This window comes from Bos javanicus, unplaced genomic scaffold (genome assembly GCF_032452875.1).
Source record: "Bos javanicus breed banteng unplaced genomic scaffold, ARS-OSU_banteng_1.0 tig00000698_1, whole genome shotgun sequence".
NCBI lineage: Eukaryota > Metazoa > Chordata > Mammalia > Artiodactyla > Bovidae > Bos > Bos javanicus.
This window is the reverse complement of record NW_026894894.1, coordinates 47936-60761: the sequence shown is the minus strand read 5'-3', so window position 1 is coordinate 60761 and position 12826 is coordinate 47936. Positions and strand designations below refer to the sequence as shown.

General features: G+C 42.8%; 1 protein-coding gene across 1 annotated transcript; it reads left to right on the top strand.

The window, feature by feature from the left end:
• The first annotated feature begins 3402 nt into the window (after nt 1-3402).
• LOC133244076 (boLa class II histocompatibility antigen, DQB*0101 beta chain-like) lies at nt 3403-11796 on the top strand. Its single transcript, XM_061410762.1, has 5 exons — nt 3403-3585; nt 4057-4323; nt 7445-7726; nt 10290-10400; nt 11411-11796. Exons 1-5 carry the CDS (start codon nt 3477-3479, stop codon nt 11422-11424), a joined length of 783 nt encoding a protein of 260 aa, XP_061266746.1. The 5' UTR covers nt 3403-3476; the 3' UTR covers nt 11425-11796.
• The last annotated feature ends 1030 nt before the right edge of the window (nt 11797-12826 follow it).

Sequence of the window (12826 nt, the reverse complement as noted above, 5' to 3'; positions counted from 1 at the left end):
AACCACCATCTGGGTCTGCTGGCTTTTGGGGAAGGAAGACAAAAGCCACTAGAGACCAAACCACGTAGAAGTGTCAGAGCTCAGACACAGGGGGACCCCTGACAATGAGGGCTAGGAAAGTAGGGCACTCAGGCATGTGGAGCAGGATGGGGTTTAGACGTTTGGAAGAAGCTACAATGAGGAGTGGCCAGTCCCTCTTTCTCTAAATCAAATCAAGATGTGTGACATACAACCCTGGACTCTCTGTCATTAACAATCTATGAAGTTCATAAGTTGCCTTCACTTTCTTCTTTCATCAATTTTTACTATATTCTGTTTTGCACTCATGTTTCCACATTTATGAGCCTGCTGAAAAGAAGACCAGGCTCTGAGATCTGAAATTATAGTTAAAATGGCAGTTTTCTGCAAGAGTAATCATGGGGTTCAGAGAGAGAAAATGCAGGGGATTCCTGATCAAATATGGCTAATGAGTTTTCTCCTGTCTTTATCTCCATAAAGAGGTAAGAGTTAGGGACCTGAAACCACAATGATTCCATCACCTGAACAGAAATGAGAAATAACAATACTTTGTTAATAACCTCAGGAAAGATGAACTGACAACTATTACATTAAAAACCAATGTACATGCACCTCACCATAGATTACAGTGCACATTTAGAAATTTTATCTGTTTTCATGAAGTGGTCCTGTGATGTGTGTGTTCCTTCTGCCAATGAGGTAAAACTAAGTTTTTTAGAACTGAAATGGCTTATACATGGTCACTCTGTTACTAATTTGACTCTTCCTTCAGATTCTGTAAAATGTGATTTTAAAGAGATAACTTTGTGTAAAGGGAAAGGACTTTATATATGTCATGGAAAATTCATGTAATGGATTACATCTAAGTGTTGATAGGGGACATATATGGGTAGCTTCACAAATATTTGGAAAAACAAGGTTAATGGCTTGAAAATTTTATATCAAAGGGAAATAATATTCTGAGAAGAAATAATTATAATTATATTACTACTGGCATTAAGGAGGTCATGGAACTTTTCATAATATACAACGAATGTTGCTTCCTGAATTGAATGCAGAATAGGGTCCTGGATGGCCCTTTTGGACAAGATAATTATTACTTTCACAGTTAACCCCACTGACCAAGTACAGATTCCAATGGATGCTGACCAAAGGAAATGATTTCTCCCTGAATTTTCACAAGGATGTAGTTCAAAGCTTTTATCTTTCACTTCAGGGGAACAGATGACGTACCATGAGTTTCCCTACAGCAACCCTCACCCATATCAATGACTGTTTCTTGATCCCTCCATCTACTCGTGTAGGATACACACCGCCTTATCCTAAGCTCTCTGACTCCACAGGGTGATTCAGCTAAATACCTGGAATCAGAATGTTGTCCATGTTGCTTCCTCTCAGGCCAAGTCAGCAGTGACTGCCCTGAGTAACTCAGCAGAGATAAGGACAAGGCCGAGAACTCTAGAACATTTAGAGAATGCTGTCTGGCTTGGGGAAGCAGTAGGTGAAGCCCAAACCACAGCCTTGCATGAGGTTTTAGCCAATCAGAAGAAGGATTTTAAGGTGACACTCTTGTTGCCAGTTGAAAATTCTGTGTGAGGAGGTCTGTGAGACTGGGTAATTCCCAGGTCTGAGGCAGACTTCACTGTACAGCCCCAGAACAGGGGGGAGGGAACTTCCATCTCATATCAGGAGGGAGGGGAAGGGCCAGAAGCCTCTGTTTATTCCAAGAGACCCTGAGGTGGGCCTGAGGAAACTGAGACACCTTCAGAATCCCTCTCTGACTATTCTTTATTGCCCCACAACCCAATTACTGGTCTGAGTTTGATGTTCCTTCTTTGTGCTTTCATCCCACCCTGGAAACCCTCCTTATTCTGGACCTACCTGTGTCCTGAGTGCACCACTGCAGGTGGAAGCCTAGTGACAATTTTTCAGTCTCAGGTGCTCTGGAGCCATGCACCTAATTCAGAATGTTGAAATAACTCATTACTTTCATGTGCAACTAAGGGAAACTTCTTGTTGTTGCCTCTTCCCTATTTCTTTTTACCTGGTAAACTCTTTACATTTTGCTTTAAGATCCTGTCCTCTATTTTGAAAGAAGAACCTAAAATTCAGGAGACAGAGATTAGAGGGAGAGATACTTATTGTCTTGTTCATATGTCAGGCATTGTTCTGATCGCTCTATGTCCATTTGAAACTGCCCCTAGTCATGGGTAAGAGAGGTCTAATAAATAAAATATTTATTTAATAAAACACCCTGATACTTCTGCCACTGAGATTTGATTCTTACGGCTGGCACAGCCCTCTAAGCATCTGTTCCCTCATCAACACTATTCAAGCCCCAGGAAATGCTTCTCCATAATTTTGCTTTCTGTCTTCAAAACCTAAGCTGACTATACCTTAATGCTGTTAATGTTAGTGGATTGTGCTTTTGCTGACAGATTGTTCAGGGGGAATTTGAGCAGTTGAAGACATTTTAAGAGAAAAGTCAACTTAACTTTTCAAATACTTTAACTCAATAAATGCACCAGATTCTCGAGTAATGAAAACAATCACTTGCCAGCAGGACTGACTGTCAATTAAAAAAAAAATGTCTTTGCTACATGGGATGTGGAATCCTAGGTCCCCAACCAGGGATAGAACCTATGCTTTCTGCAGTAGAAGGGCAGAGTCTTAACCACTGGACTGCCAGGGAAGTCTTGGTTGTCAATTTTTTTGCTTGTTTTCTTATTTCACATATTAACCTGATATTGCCAACAGTTACACATGACAACTGAAGAACATTCTACAATATTAAACAAGTCATATTACCCTTAGGTTTGTATATATGAAGGTTTAGATATAAAATGCATGAAACATGATTCACATTTTGTGGAGAAGTTTGAGGCAAAATGTTTCAGTATTTTGTTGACTCTCATAAAGCACATCCGTGGTAGAACTGCAGTTCAAAACCATTTATTTAAAGAATTCTGCTTTTCCCACCACAACTTAAGGCTCCTCAGGATGTTTGAAATAATAAACATGAACATCTCTGTGACAATAATTTTCTCTCTCTGAAATATGATTCCCATCTTTTCCCCCCTTATCCAAAATCCCAAGAACAATAGGTTTTAAATAAATATCAGAGATGTCTTGAATCATTTTTTCCTTTCATTTTTAAAACTCCTAAGGTATTCAATCTTCAGATCTTTTGTAACTGAGGGAAAATTTTCAGCCCAATCCAGCGTAATTTGATGAGGATACTGTGCCAAACATTAGATTAAGAACCTTCAAAAAAAAATATCTGCCTAGAGACAGATGAGGTACTTCAACCCCAGTGCTGATTGGTTCCTTTCCTAGGGACTCTCCAATCCTGCCATACTCGGGAGCTTTCATAGGCTTTTATTCTGTGAAGTGGGTTCACCAGCTCCACCAGGTTTGAGCTGTGTTGACTACCATTACTTGTTCCTTTTTTCTCTAATATGTCTGGGATGGTGGCTCTGCGGATCTCCAGAGGCCTTTGGACAGCAACTGTGATGGTGACACTGGTGGTGCTGAGCACCCCAGGGGCTGAGGGCAGAGACTCTCCAGGTAAGTGCTCCCTTGAGCCACTACTTTGGGGAGTAAGCTCCGAGGGACCCTTGGGGTGAGGTGTGATCACAGATAGTCTTTTATCACACATTTCCTCCCTTTGGGAATGAAGGCTATGTTACATTCTCATTTTCACCCTCTAAGGACAGGGTGAGGGAAATCCCCTCTCCCACAGGCGTAAGCCTCAGGATGTTATAGTGGGGAGGAGGAGACAAGTGTGTATCTACTACACGTGCCAAGACAAAGTGAGCATGGCTTTTTTTTCTTTAAGATATGATTTATCCAGAGAAGACACTTCATTCCTCCAAGACCTTGTCTGGACTCATTACTATGGGTTCCTGGGTTGGGGAAGTGTAGAGCAGCAGTGGTCTCTAGTCTCAGAATTTGAGTTTGAGGTTTATGGGCCTAGCTGGCAGTGGCTGACGTGGGACTGTGGGGCTGAGCCCTGACCGAGCGGCTGTCTCTCCGTAGAGGATTTCGTGTACCAGTTTATATACCAGTGTTACTTCACCAATGGGACAGAGCGGGTGCGGAGTGTGAAAAAACAGATCTACAACCGGCAAGAACACGTGCGATTCGACAGCGACGTGAACGAGTTCCGGGCGGTTTCCCCGCTGGGGCAGCGGGACGCCGAGTACTTCAATAGCCACGACTTCCTGAAGCAGACGCGGGCCGAGGTGGACACGGTGTGCAGACACAACTACCAACTGGAGCTCCTCACATCCTTGCAGCGGCGAGGTGAGTGCTGGCTGCCCTCGGGGGTAGCGGCTGTGAGGGGTGCGCCCTCCACCCTCCGAGACTCAGCGCGGGGAGGGGACCGGACCTCCGGGGCGGCGTCCCCAGGCCCACGGAGGGGACAGCGAGGCCTGGAGACCCGCGCGGAGAAGGAGGGAACCGAGGGCACCGTGGGGGGAATCGAAATTGGCTGCCCTGGAACTCTCTCCGCAGAGGCGGCCCGGCCTGCCTGGTGAGGGTCAACCCTCAGGGCCCTGTGTTGGGTGGTTGTTTCCACTAATTAAGCACATTCCCAACAGGTGCCTGACAGCTCAGCCTGGTGGAGTTAGGGCTGCTCCACAGGCGGGCTCTGTGTATTTTGCACATGTGTTACAATCATGAAATAATACATTTTTACTTTTTGGTTTCAGATAGTTATTCATCTTTATCTTGGTTTCTTAAATGGATGTCACTGTATCACTAGGCCTGGACCTCTTTCAGGCAAGGGATTGCCTTATTTATCCCTGAGTGCACGGTATTTGCGGAGCGGGCAATGGTACCCCATTCCAGTACTCTTGCCTGTAAAGTCCCATGGACGGAGGAGCCTGGTAGGCTGCAGTCCATGGGGTCGCGGGGAGTCGGACACGACTGAAGCGACTTCACTTTCGCTTTTCATTTTCATGCATTGGAGAAGGAAATGGCAACCCGCTCCAGTGTTCTTGCCTGGAGAGTCCTAGGGATCGGGGAGCCTGGTGGGCTGCCGTCTATGGGGTCGCACAGAGTCGGACTCTACTGAAGCGACTTAGCAGCAGCAGCAGCATGGTACTTGACGCACTGGCAGATACTATGAGTTCCATAAACCTTCGTTAAATTAACAAATAACTGTCCTGGGTTGCCCAAACACTTAGGCTCAAGAGAAAACAGGAAAGTAAATAGGGCCTTAAAAACTGACTTTATTATTTTTTACTATTTTGCTTAATGCTTTAAAGTAAACTGTTACTGACTTGGATCTTAACAATTTAGAATTTGTGAATGCAAAGCCTGAGGGTAAAAGTGTTTAGTAAAAATAAAAACAACACTTGAATGGTTTTGTAAGGCAAAGTTTTAATTTTTTAGAAAAGTTTAACAAATGGCATAATAGAGCTGAAGTTTGGGAGTAAATAAGTTAATTTCATTTAATTATTGAATAAAAATTGTTTCAGATTATATTGGCCTAAACCCTCCCGTGCTCCCCTCAAGATCCACGTCAAGGGTAGAGACATTCTGAAAGTGGATTATACCTGATGGATGAGCACCTACTTCTAGACAACTGTCTTACCAAACACTATCTATATTATGCCCCTTAAATTCACAGCAACCTTGTGTATTAACAATTAGCATCACCACTTTGTATATGCTAATATTGGTATATAATAACTGTTTAAGTAATTACAGTTATTCACTGTCTTGAAACCTTCCCCCAAACAAAACTGTTATCATGTTCTTTATCATGTGTTTATAGAGTCTGAAGCAAGCAAAGCCTTGTGAAAGCCAGTTATGATCAGAAGCAGCAATATGAGTCTGTTCCTGCCTATTTTCAATGTTGGTAGGGTAGGGCATTTGGAAGATTAAAAAGCTCACTGATTAACCCCTCTTCTGACCCCACTTTTATCTAAACATGTTCACATAACCTTATCTTACTTTTCACTCTCTTGCTTTCTTCTTCATCCTAATGCTGCCAAGTACATTGGTATATTTTCTCTATTTCAGTTCTTTTGCATAAAAATGATCCTAATGTTTTTACTCACAACCTGTTTGAGATAAGCAGATTTTATAGGCCTATATAGCTGATCATAACTTCAGTCAGAGCCCAGGAAGAGGAACCTGATTAAGAGTTAAAGTCAAAATAGAAGATGTGATTCTTTTCAGATGATGGCTTATGAGTGTCATGTAATTGTGGTGCCAAGACTGCCTGCTGACCTCAGAAAGTCTTAGTTAAATGTTCACATTACCTTCTTGTTAATCCAGACCAACTTCTGTAAGAATCTTACAATATTTTCTATAGAGAACATACATTATAATAATATCTGATTTCTGAAAAAGGCAGTTATTCTTAATAGCAAGGGAATGGAGTAGGGTTGGTGGCTCACTTGAATGTTGAAAGACAGTGGAAAAAAGAAAATGAGAATACATAATATATTATCAAATAAATAAAATATAATGAGATATTTACTCATATCTACAGATATTTACTCATATTTACAGATAGTTCACACTAAGAGAATGCGGGAGATGTGGTAAAATGACTGAAGAGGTAAAGCATCAGATGTGTAAAATATGTAAGGAGATATGTTATCTTTGACCATGAGTAGAAATCTGAAAAGATAAAGAAATCAAGACATTTACAAACCTTATTTTTTATCAGTGCTGTTTGTTTTCAAGTTTCCCATTCTTTTCCTTCAAAAATTATCAATTTTTGAAATAAATTTTTTTTTGATTGCAAGTTCTGTAAATTCAGGATCTATGGTCTATCTTTGGATTCCCAGTGCTTGTCAAATTTATATTTGTTGAATAGATGAATAAATGTCTGATTCTTTGCGACCCCATGGACAGTAGCCTGCACCATGCTCCTCCGTCCATGGGATTTTCTAGGCAAGAGTACTGGAGTGGGCTGCCATTTCCTTCTCCAGGGAATCTTCCCGATCCAGGGATCGAACCCAGGTCTCCTGCATTGTAGACAGACGTTTTGCCATCTGAGCCACCAGGGAAGTCCAAATGAATTAATGAATTAATCAAATAAAGCATATGTGGCATAAATGAAGTAGAGGAGAGGACAAGTTTAGGTTTATTATTTTTATTTAAAAATTTTTATGAATTTGGCCTGTATAATATAGCCATTTAAAATTTTAAAGTGCTTCACTTTTATCAATTGGTATAAACAGAGTAGCTCTCATAGAATGATTACAGTAATCTCTTGAGACTCTGAAAAGTAAACTGGATAATGTGTTTATTCAAGCTAATAAAGTGGCTTAGCTTGGATCAAATCCAAGACTTGGAACCTGGGGATTTTCCCATTCTGGTACAAAAGAAGGACTCTTCCCTGTGGGGAGACATGCTGTGTGGTCTCACGTCTCACTGTGTCTTTTCCTGTCTGTTCCTCCCTCAGTGGAACCTACAGTGACCATCTCCCCATCCAGGACTGAGGCTCTAAACCACCACAACCTGCTGGTCTGCTCGGTGACGGATTTCTATCCAGGCCAGATCAAGGTTCGGTGGTTCCGGAATGACCAGGAGGAGACAGCTGGCGTTGTGTCCACACCTCTTATTAGAAATGGGGACTGGACCTTCCAGATCCTTGTAATGTTGGAAGTGACCCCTCAGCGAGGAGATGTCTACACCTGCCGCGTGGAGCACCCCAGCCTCCAGAGCCCCATCTCGGTGGAGTGGCGTAAGGGCACTTGGTTTCCTTTCATTGTGGGCCCTACAGGACAGGGGTGGGCAGAGTTTCCCTGGTTCGTCCCATCTCATCCCTTGTCCTTGGCATCATTACTGAAATCACAGGAGACAAGAGTGCTCATGCCTCACAGCAAGGGCCTCAGAAGAGCCTAGTCATATTGTCTTTCCAGATACAGGGAGCTCACTCTACACACCATGGCCTCAGAGCCCAGCCCTGGAACCTCTGCAGGATTGACCCTAGGTGAACTAGGGTCTAATTTAGAACTTAGGGTCTAAGGTTATGGAAGTGTCCCTGAGGAGCTAAGATACACTTTCCTCTTCTCCCACCTGTCCCCTGTGTCCAAGAATCTACTGGTTTATCCTTCCCCTAAGGGTGGTCAGAATGAAGAACTGGGTTCACCTGACACCTCCACCTCCTGTACTTCAGGCTTCTTAAGGGGTCACTAGACCATTCAGGTATGACCTAAATCAAATCCCTTATGATTATACAGTGGAAGTGAGAAATAGATTTAAGGGACTAGATCTGATAGACAGAGTGCTTGATGAACTATGGACGGAGGTTCCTGACATTGTACAGGAGACAGGGATCAAGACCATCCCCATGGAAAAGAAATGCAAAAAAGCCAAATGGCTGTCTGGGGAGGCCTTACAAATAGCTGTGAAAAGAAGAGAAGCGAAAAGCAAAGGAGAAAAGGAAAGATATAAGCATCTGAATGTAGAATTCCAAAGAATAGCAAGAAGAGATAAGAAAGCCTTCTTCAGTGATCAGTGCAAAGAAATAGAGGAAAACAACAAAATGGGAAAGACTAGAGATCTCTTCAAGAAAATTCTAGATACCAAGGGAACATTTCATGCAAAGATGAGCTCGATAAAGGACAGAAATGGTATGGACCTAACAGAAGCAGAAGATATTAAGAAGACATGGCAAAAATACACAGAAGAACTGTACAAAAAAGATCTTCATGACCCAGATAATCACGATGGTGTGATCACTGACCTAGAGCCAGACATCCTGGAATGTGAAGTCAAGTGGGCCTTAGAAAGTATCACTATGAACAAAACTAGTGGAGGTGATGGAATTCCAGTTGAGCTATTTCCAATCCTGAAAGACGATGCTGTGAAAGTGCTGCACTCAATATGCCAGCAAATTTGGAAAACTCAGTGGCCACAGGACTGGAAAAGGTCCGTTTTGGCAATGCCAAAGAATGCTCAAACTACCGCACAATTGCATTCATCTCACATGCTAGTAAAGTAATGCTCAAAATTCTCCAAGCCAGGCTTCAGCAATACATGAACTGTGAATTTCCAGATGTTCAAGCTGGTTTTAGAAAAGGCAGAGGAACCAGAGATCAAATTGCCAACATCTGCTGGATCATGGAAAAAGCAAGAGAGTTCCAGAAAAACATCTATTTCTGCTTTATTGACTATGCCAAAGCCTTTGACTGTGTGGATCACAATAAACTATGGAAAATTCTGAAAGAGATGGGAATACCAGACCACCTGACCTACCTCTTGAGAAACCTATATGCAGGTCAGGAAACAACAGTTAGAACTGGACATGAAACAACAGACTGGTTCCAAATAGGAAAAGGAGTACGTCAAGGCTGTATATTGTCACCCTGCTTATTTAACTTCTATGCGGAGTACATCATGAGAAACGCTGGATTGGAAGAAACACAAGCTGGAATCAAGATTGCCAGGAGAAAAATCAATAACCTCAGATATGCAGATGACACCACTCTTATGGCAGAAAGTGAAGAGGAACTCAAAAGCCTCTTGATGAAAGTGAAAGTGGAGAGTGAAAAAGTTGGCTTAAAGTTCAGCATTCAGAAAACTAAGATCATGGCATCTGGTCCCATCACTTTATGGGAAATAGATGGGGAAACAGTGGAAACGGTGTCAGACTTTATTTTTGGGGCTCCAAAATCACTACAGATGGTGACTGCAGCCATGAAATTAAAAGACGCTACTCCTTGGAAGGAAAGTTATGACCAACCTAGATAGCATATTCAAAAGCAGAGACATTACTTTTCCAACAAAGGTCCATCTAGTCAAGGCTATGGTTTTTCCAGTGGTCATGTGTGGATGTGCGAGTTGGACTGTGAAGAAGGCTGAGCACTGAAGAATTGATGCTTTTGAACTGTGGAGTTGGAGAAGACTCTTGAGAGTCCCTTGGACTGCAAGGAGATCCAACCAGTCCATTCTGAAGGAGATCAGCCCTGGGTGTTCTTTGGAAGGAATGATGCTAAAGCTGCAACTCCAGTACTTTGGCCACCTTATGCGAAGAGTTGACTCATTGGAAAAGACTCTAATGCTGGGAAGGATTGGGGGCAGGAGGAAAAGGGGAGGACAGAGGATGAGATGGCTGGATGGCATCACCAACTCGATGGATGTGGGTTTGAGTAACTCCAGGAGTTGGTGATGGACAAGGAGGCCTGGCATGCTGCGATTCATGGGGTCACAAAGAGTCAGACATGACTGAGCGACTGAACTGAACTGAAGGGTTCACTGTGGAGTGTGGGTTCAAATGCTGACACTCAGGTTCTTCTTCCCAGGGGCACAGTCTGAGTCTGCCCAGAGCAAGATGCTGAGTGGTGTTGGGGGCTTCGTGCTGGGGCTGGTCTTCCTCGGCCTGGGCCTCATCGTCCATCACAGGAGCCAGAAGGGTAAGGAACTCTGGGGAAATGGGGAAGGCTGTTACTGAGATCCTCTCTTCAGGGAGGCTTCTGTCTCTGTATGTAGCTCTTTCCTCCTGATCAAGAAAGGAAGGAGGCAAGGCTGGGGGTGAGAGGAAATGGAAGAACTTAGGGACACATTGGAGTTTGATTTTACTGGTCAAAAGGTAGCCCTGCCACAGAGGTGACAGGTGGAATGTATTCTAGTATGTCCTTAGATTCCTTCATTTCCTCAGAGTCTCCTTTCCAAAAGCTTCTTCTTTTAAGAGGATCAGAGCACTGTTTTCCCTTTCTTCTAATGACAGTTTCATTTATTTTGGGAAATTTTTGCTGAGGCAGTTAAAGCCTTGTGGCCAATGGATAGGAAGGAAATAAATTTCCAATTAAGTTGCATATTTCATTTTCCTCTGGGGTGAGTGGGGCAGGTTCTGATTTAGTGGGGGTTTTGGGAACAGGTCAAGGAAGAAAGTGCCCAGGCACAGTGGTCTCGTTCATGGCCTGTTCCCTGCTATGGGATCAAGAGTTAGGGGAGAAGTTCACCCAGTTTCTATAGGAAGCTCCTGAGGTTGTTCCCCAGAATCAGTCCATAACTCTGGTGGCATCTTTCTGTAGAACTTGGAGGCAGAGCCACATCTTCATTGTAGACACCAGAATAATGCCCACTTTGGGCCCCGGGCTTGGTAGCTGCCGATAGTGTGCTTTTGTGTGACTGAAAGATGCTACATGTGGTGGAAAGAAGAAGTGTTATTATCTAATTTACTAAAAAAGATCGAAATATCAGTATTCCCCACAAGGATAACAGCTACTCCCTAGCCTCCCACACATCTGCCTAAGGCTGAAGTACTGTGTCCTCTTTAGCAGATTCACCTTTACACAGTTGTTAGGGGAGGTGATGATGACATGCCCCACACCTCAGCTTTCTCTGATGCTGCAGGAGCCTTGAGAGGAGGTGAAGGGCACCTCCCTCAGAATGCTGTGTGTGATCACTCTCTCTTCTACAGGGCTCGTGCACTGACTCCTGAGGATGCTTTGACGGGGATTGGTTCTGCTCTTCTGTAATAGCTGCCTGTTCTTGCCCAGAATTCTCAGCTGCCCATCAGCCTGTTCCTCTGAAATCAAATCCTACAGTGATTCTGACGCAGTCACCAGGTCACTTCCTGTGACTCCCTTCCCCTCCCTCTCCGCCCTGCCAGAGATCTGGTTGTGAAGCTGCTTTTTTCGCTGGCCCTGGAGTCACTGCCTGTGTGCTGCCAACAGTGTCTAATCAGACCCAACGGGATTTTTCTCTTTCCATTCTCCCTCCACAGACTGTTCAAGAGAAGGTCATTGAAACCATTACCTGGCCATAGAGTATACCATAATTAAACATAAATATGAGTTATCTATACCCTGAGGCTTCTTTTTGATTGCCTTTATACAAATCATAGTTTTTTAAAAAATTAGAATGTAATTGCTTTACAATGTTGCATTAGTTTCTGCTGTACAACCATGTGAATCAGCCATTGTATACATATATTTCTACCCTCTTGAGCCTAAATGTCTAAAAGGGAACCCTCTTACACTGTTGGTGAAAATGTAAATTGATATAGCCACAGTGGAGAAAAATATGGAGATTTCTTAAAAAACTAAACATAGAACGACCATATGACCCAGTAATCCCACTCCTGGGCATATACCCTGAGAAAACCATAACTCCAAAAGACACATGTACCCCAGGGTTCATTGCAGCACTATTTACAAATAGTAAAAATTTGTAAATAGCCAAGAAAAATCATACATTTTTAATTGGGGTGTAATTGATACATAACATTATATTAGTTTCAGGTATATAACATGATAATTAAAATTAGTATAAATTGTAAAATGATCACAACTATAACATCATCAAGCAGAGGATGAAATAGTTTGGATGGCATCACTGACTCAATGGACATGAGTTTGAGCAAACTCCAGAAGATAGTGAAGGAGAGGGGAGCGTGACATGCTGTAGTCCGTGGAGTCGAAAGAGCTGGACACCGCTTAGTGACTGAACAACGACAATACATTGTCACAACTTACTTTTTGTGATGAGAACTTTTAGGAACTACTCTTTCAGCAACTTTCACGTATACAATACAGTATTATTAACTATAGTCAGCATGCTGTGCTTCGCATTCCCAGGACTTACCTATGTTATAACCAGAAGTTTGTACCTTTTGACCACCTTCATAATTTTGTCCACCCCACACCACCCTGGGCAACCACCAGTTGGTTCTCTTTATCTATGAGTTCCATTCTTTTAAGAGTCCATATAAACTAAATGAGATTATGTGATATTTGTCTTTCTCTGTCTATATTATTTTACTTAGCACAATGCCTTCAAGGTCCATCCATGCTATCACAAATGTCAAGATATCATTTTTATGGCTGAATAATGT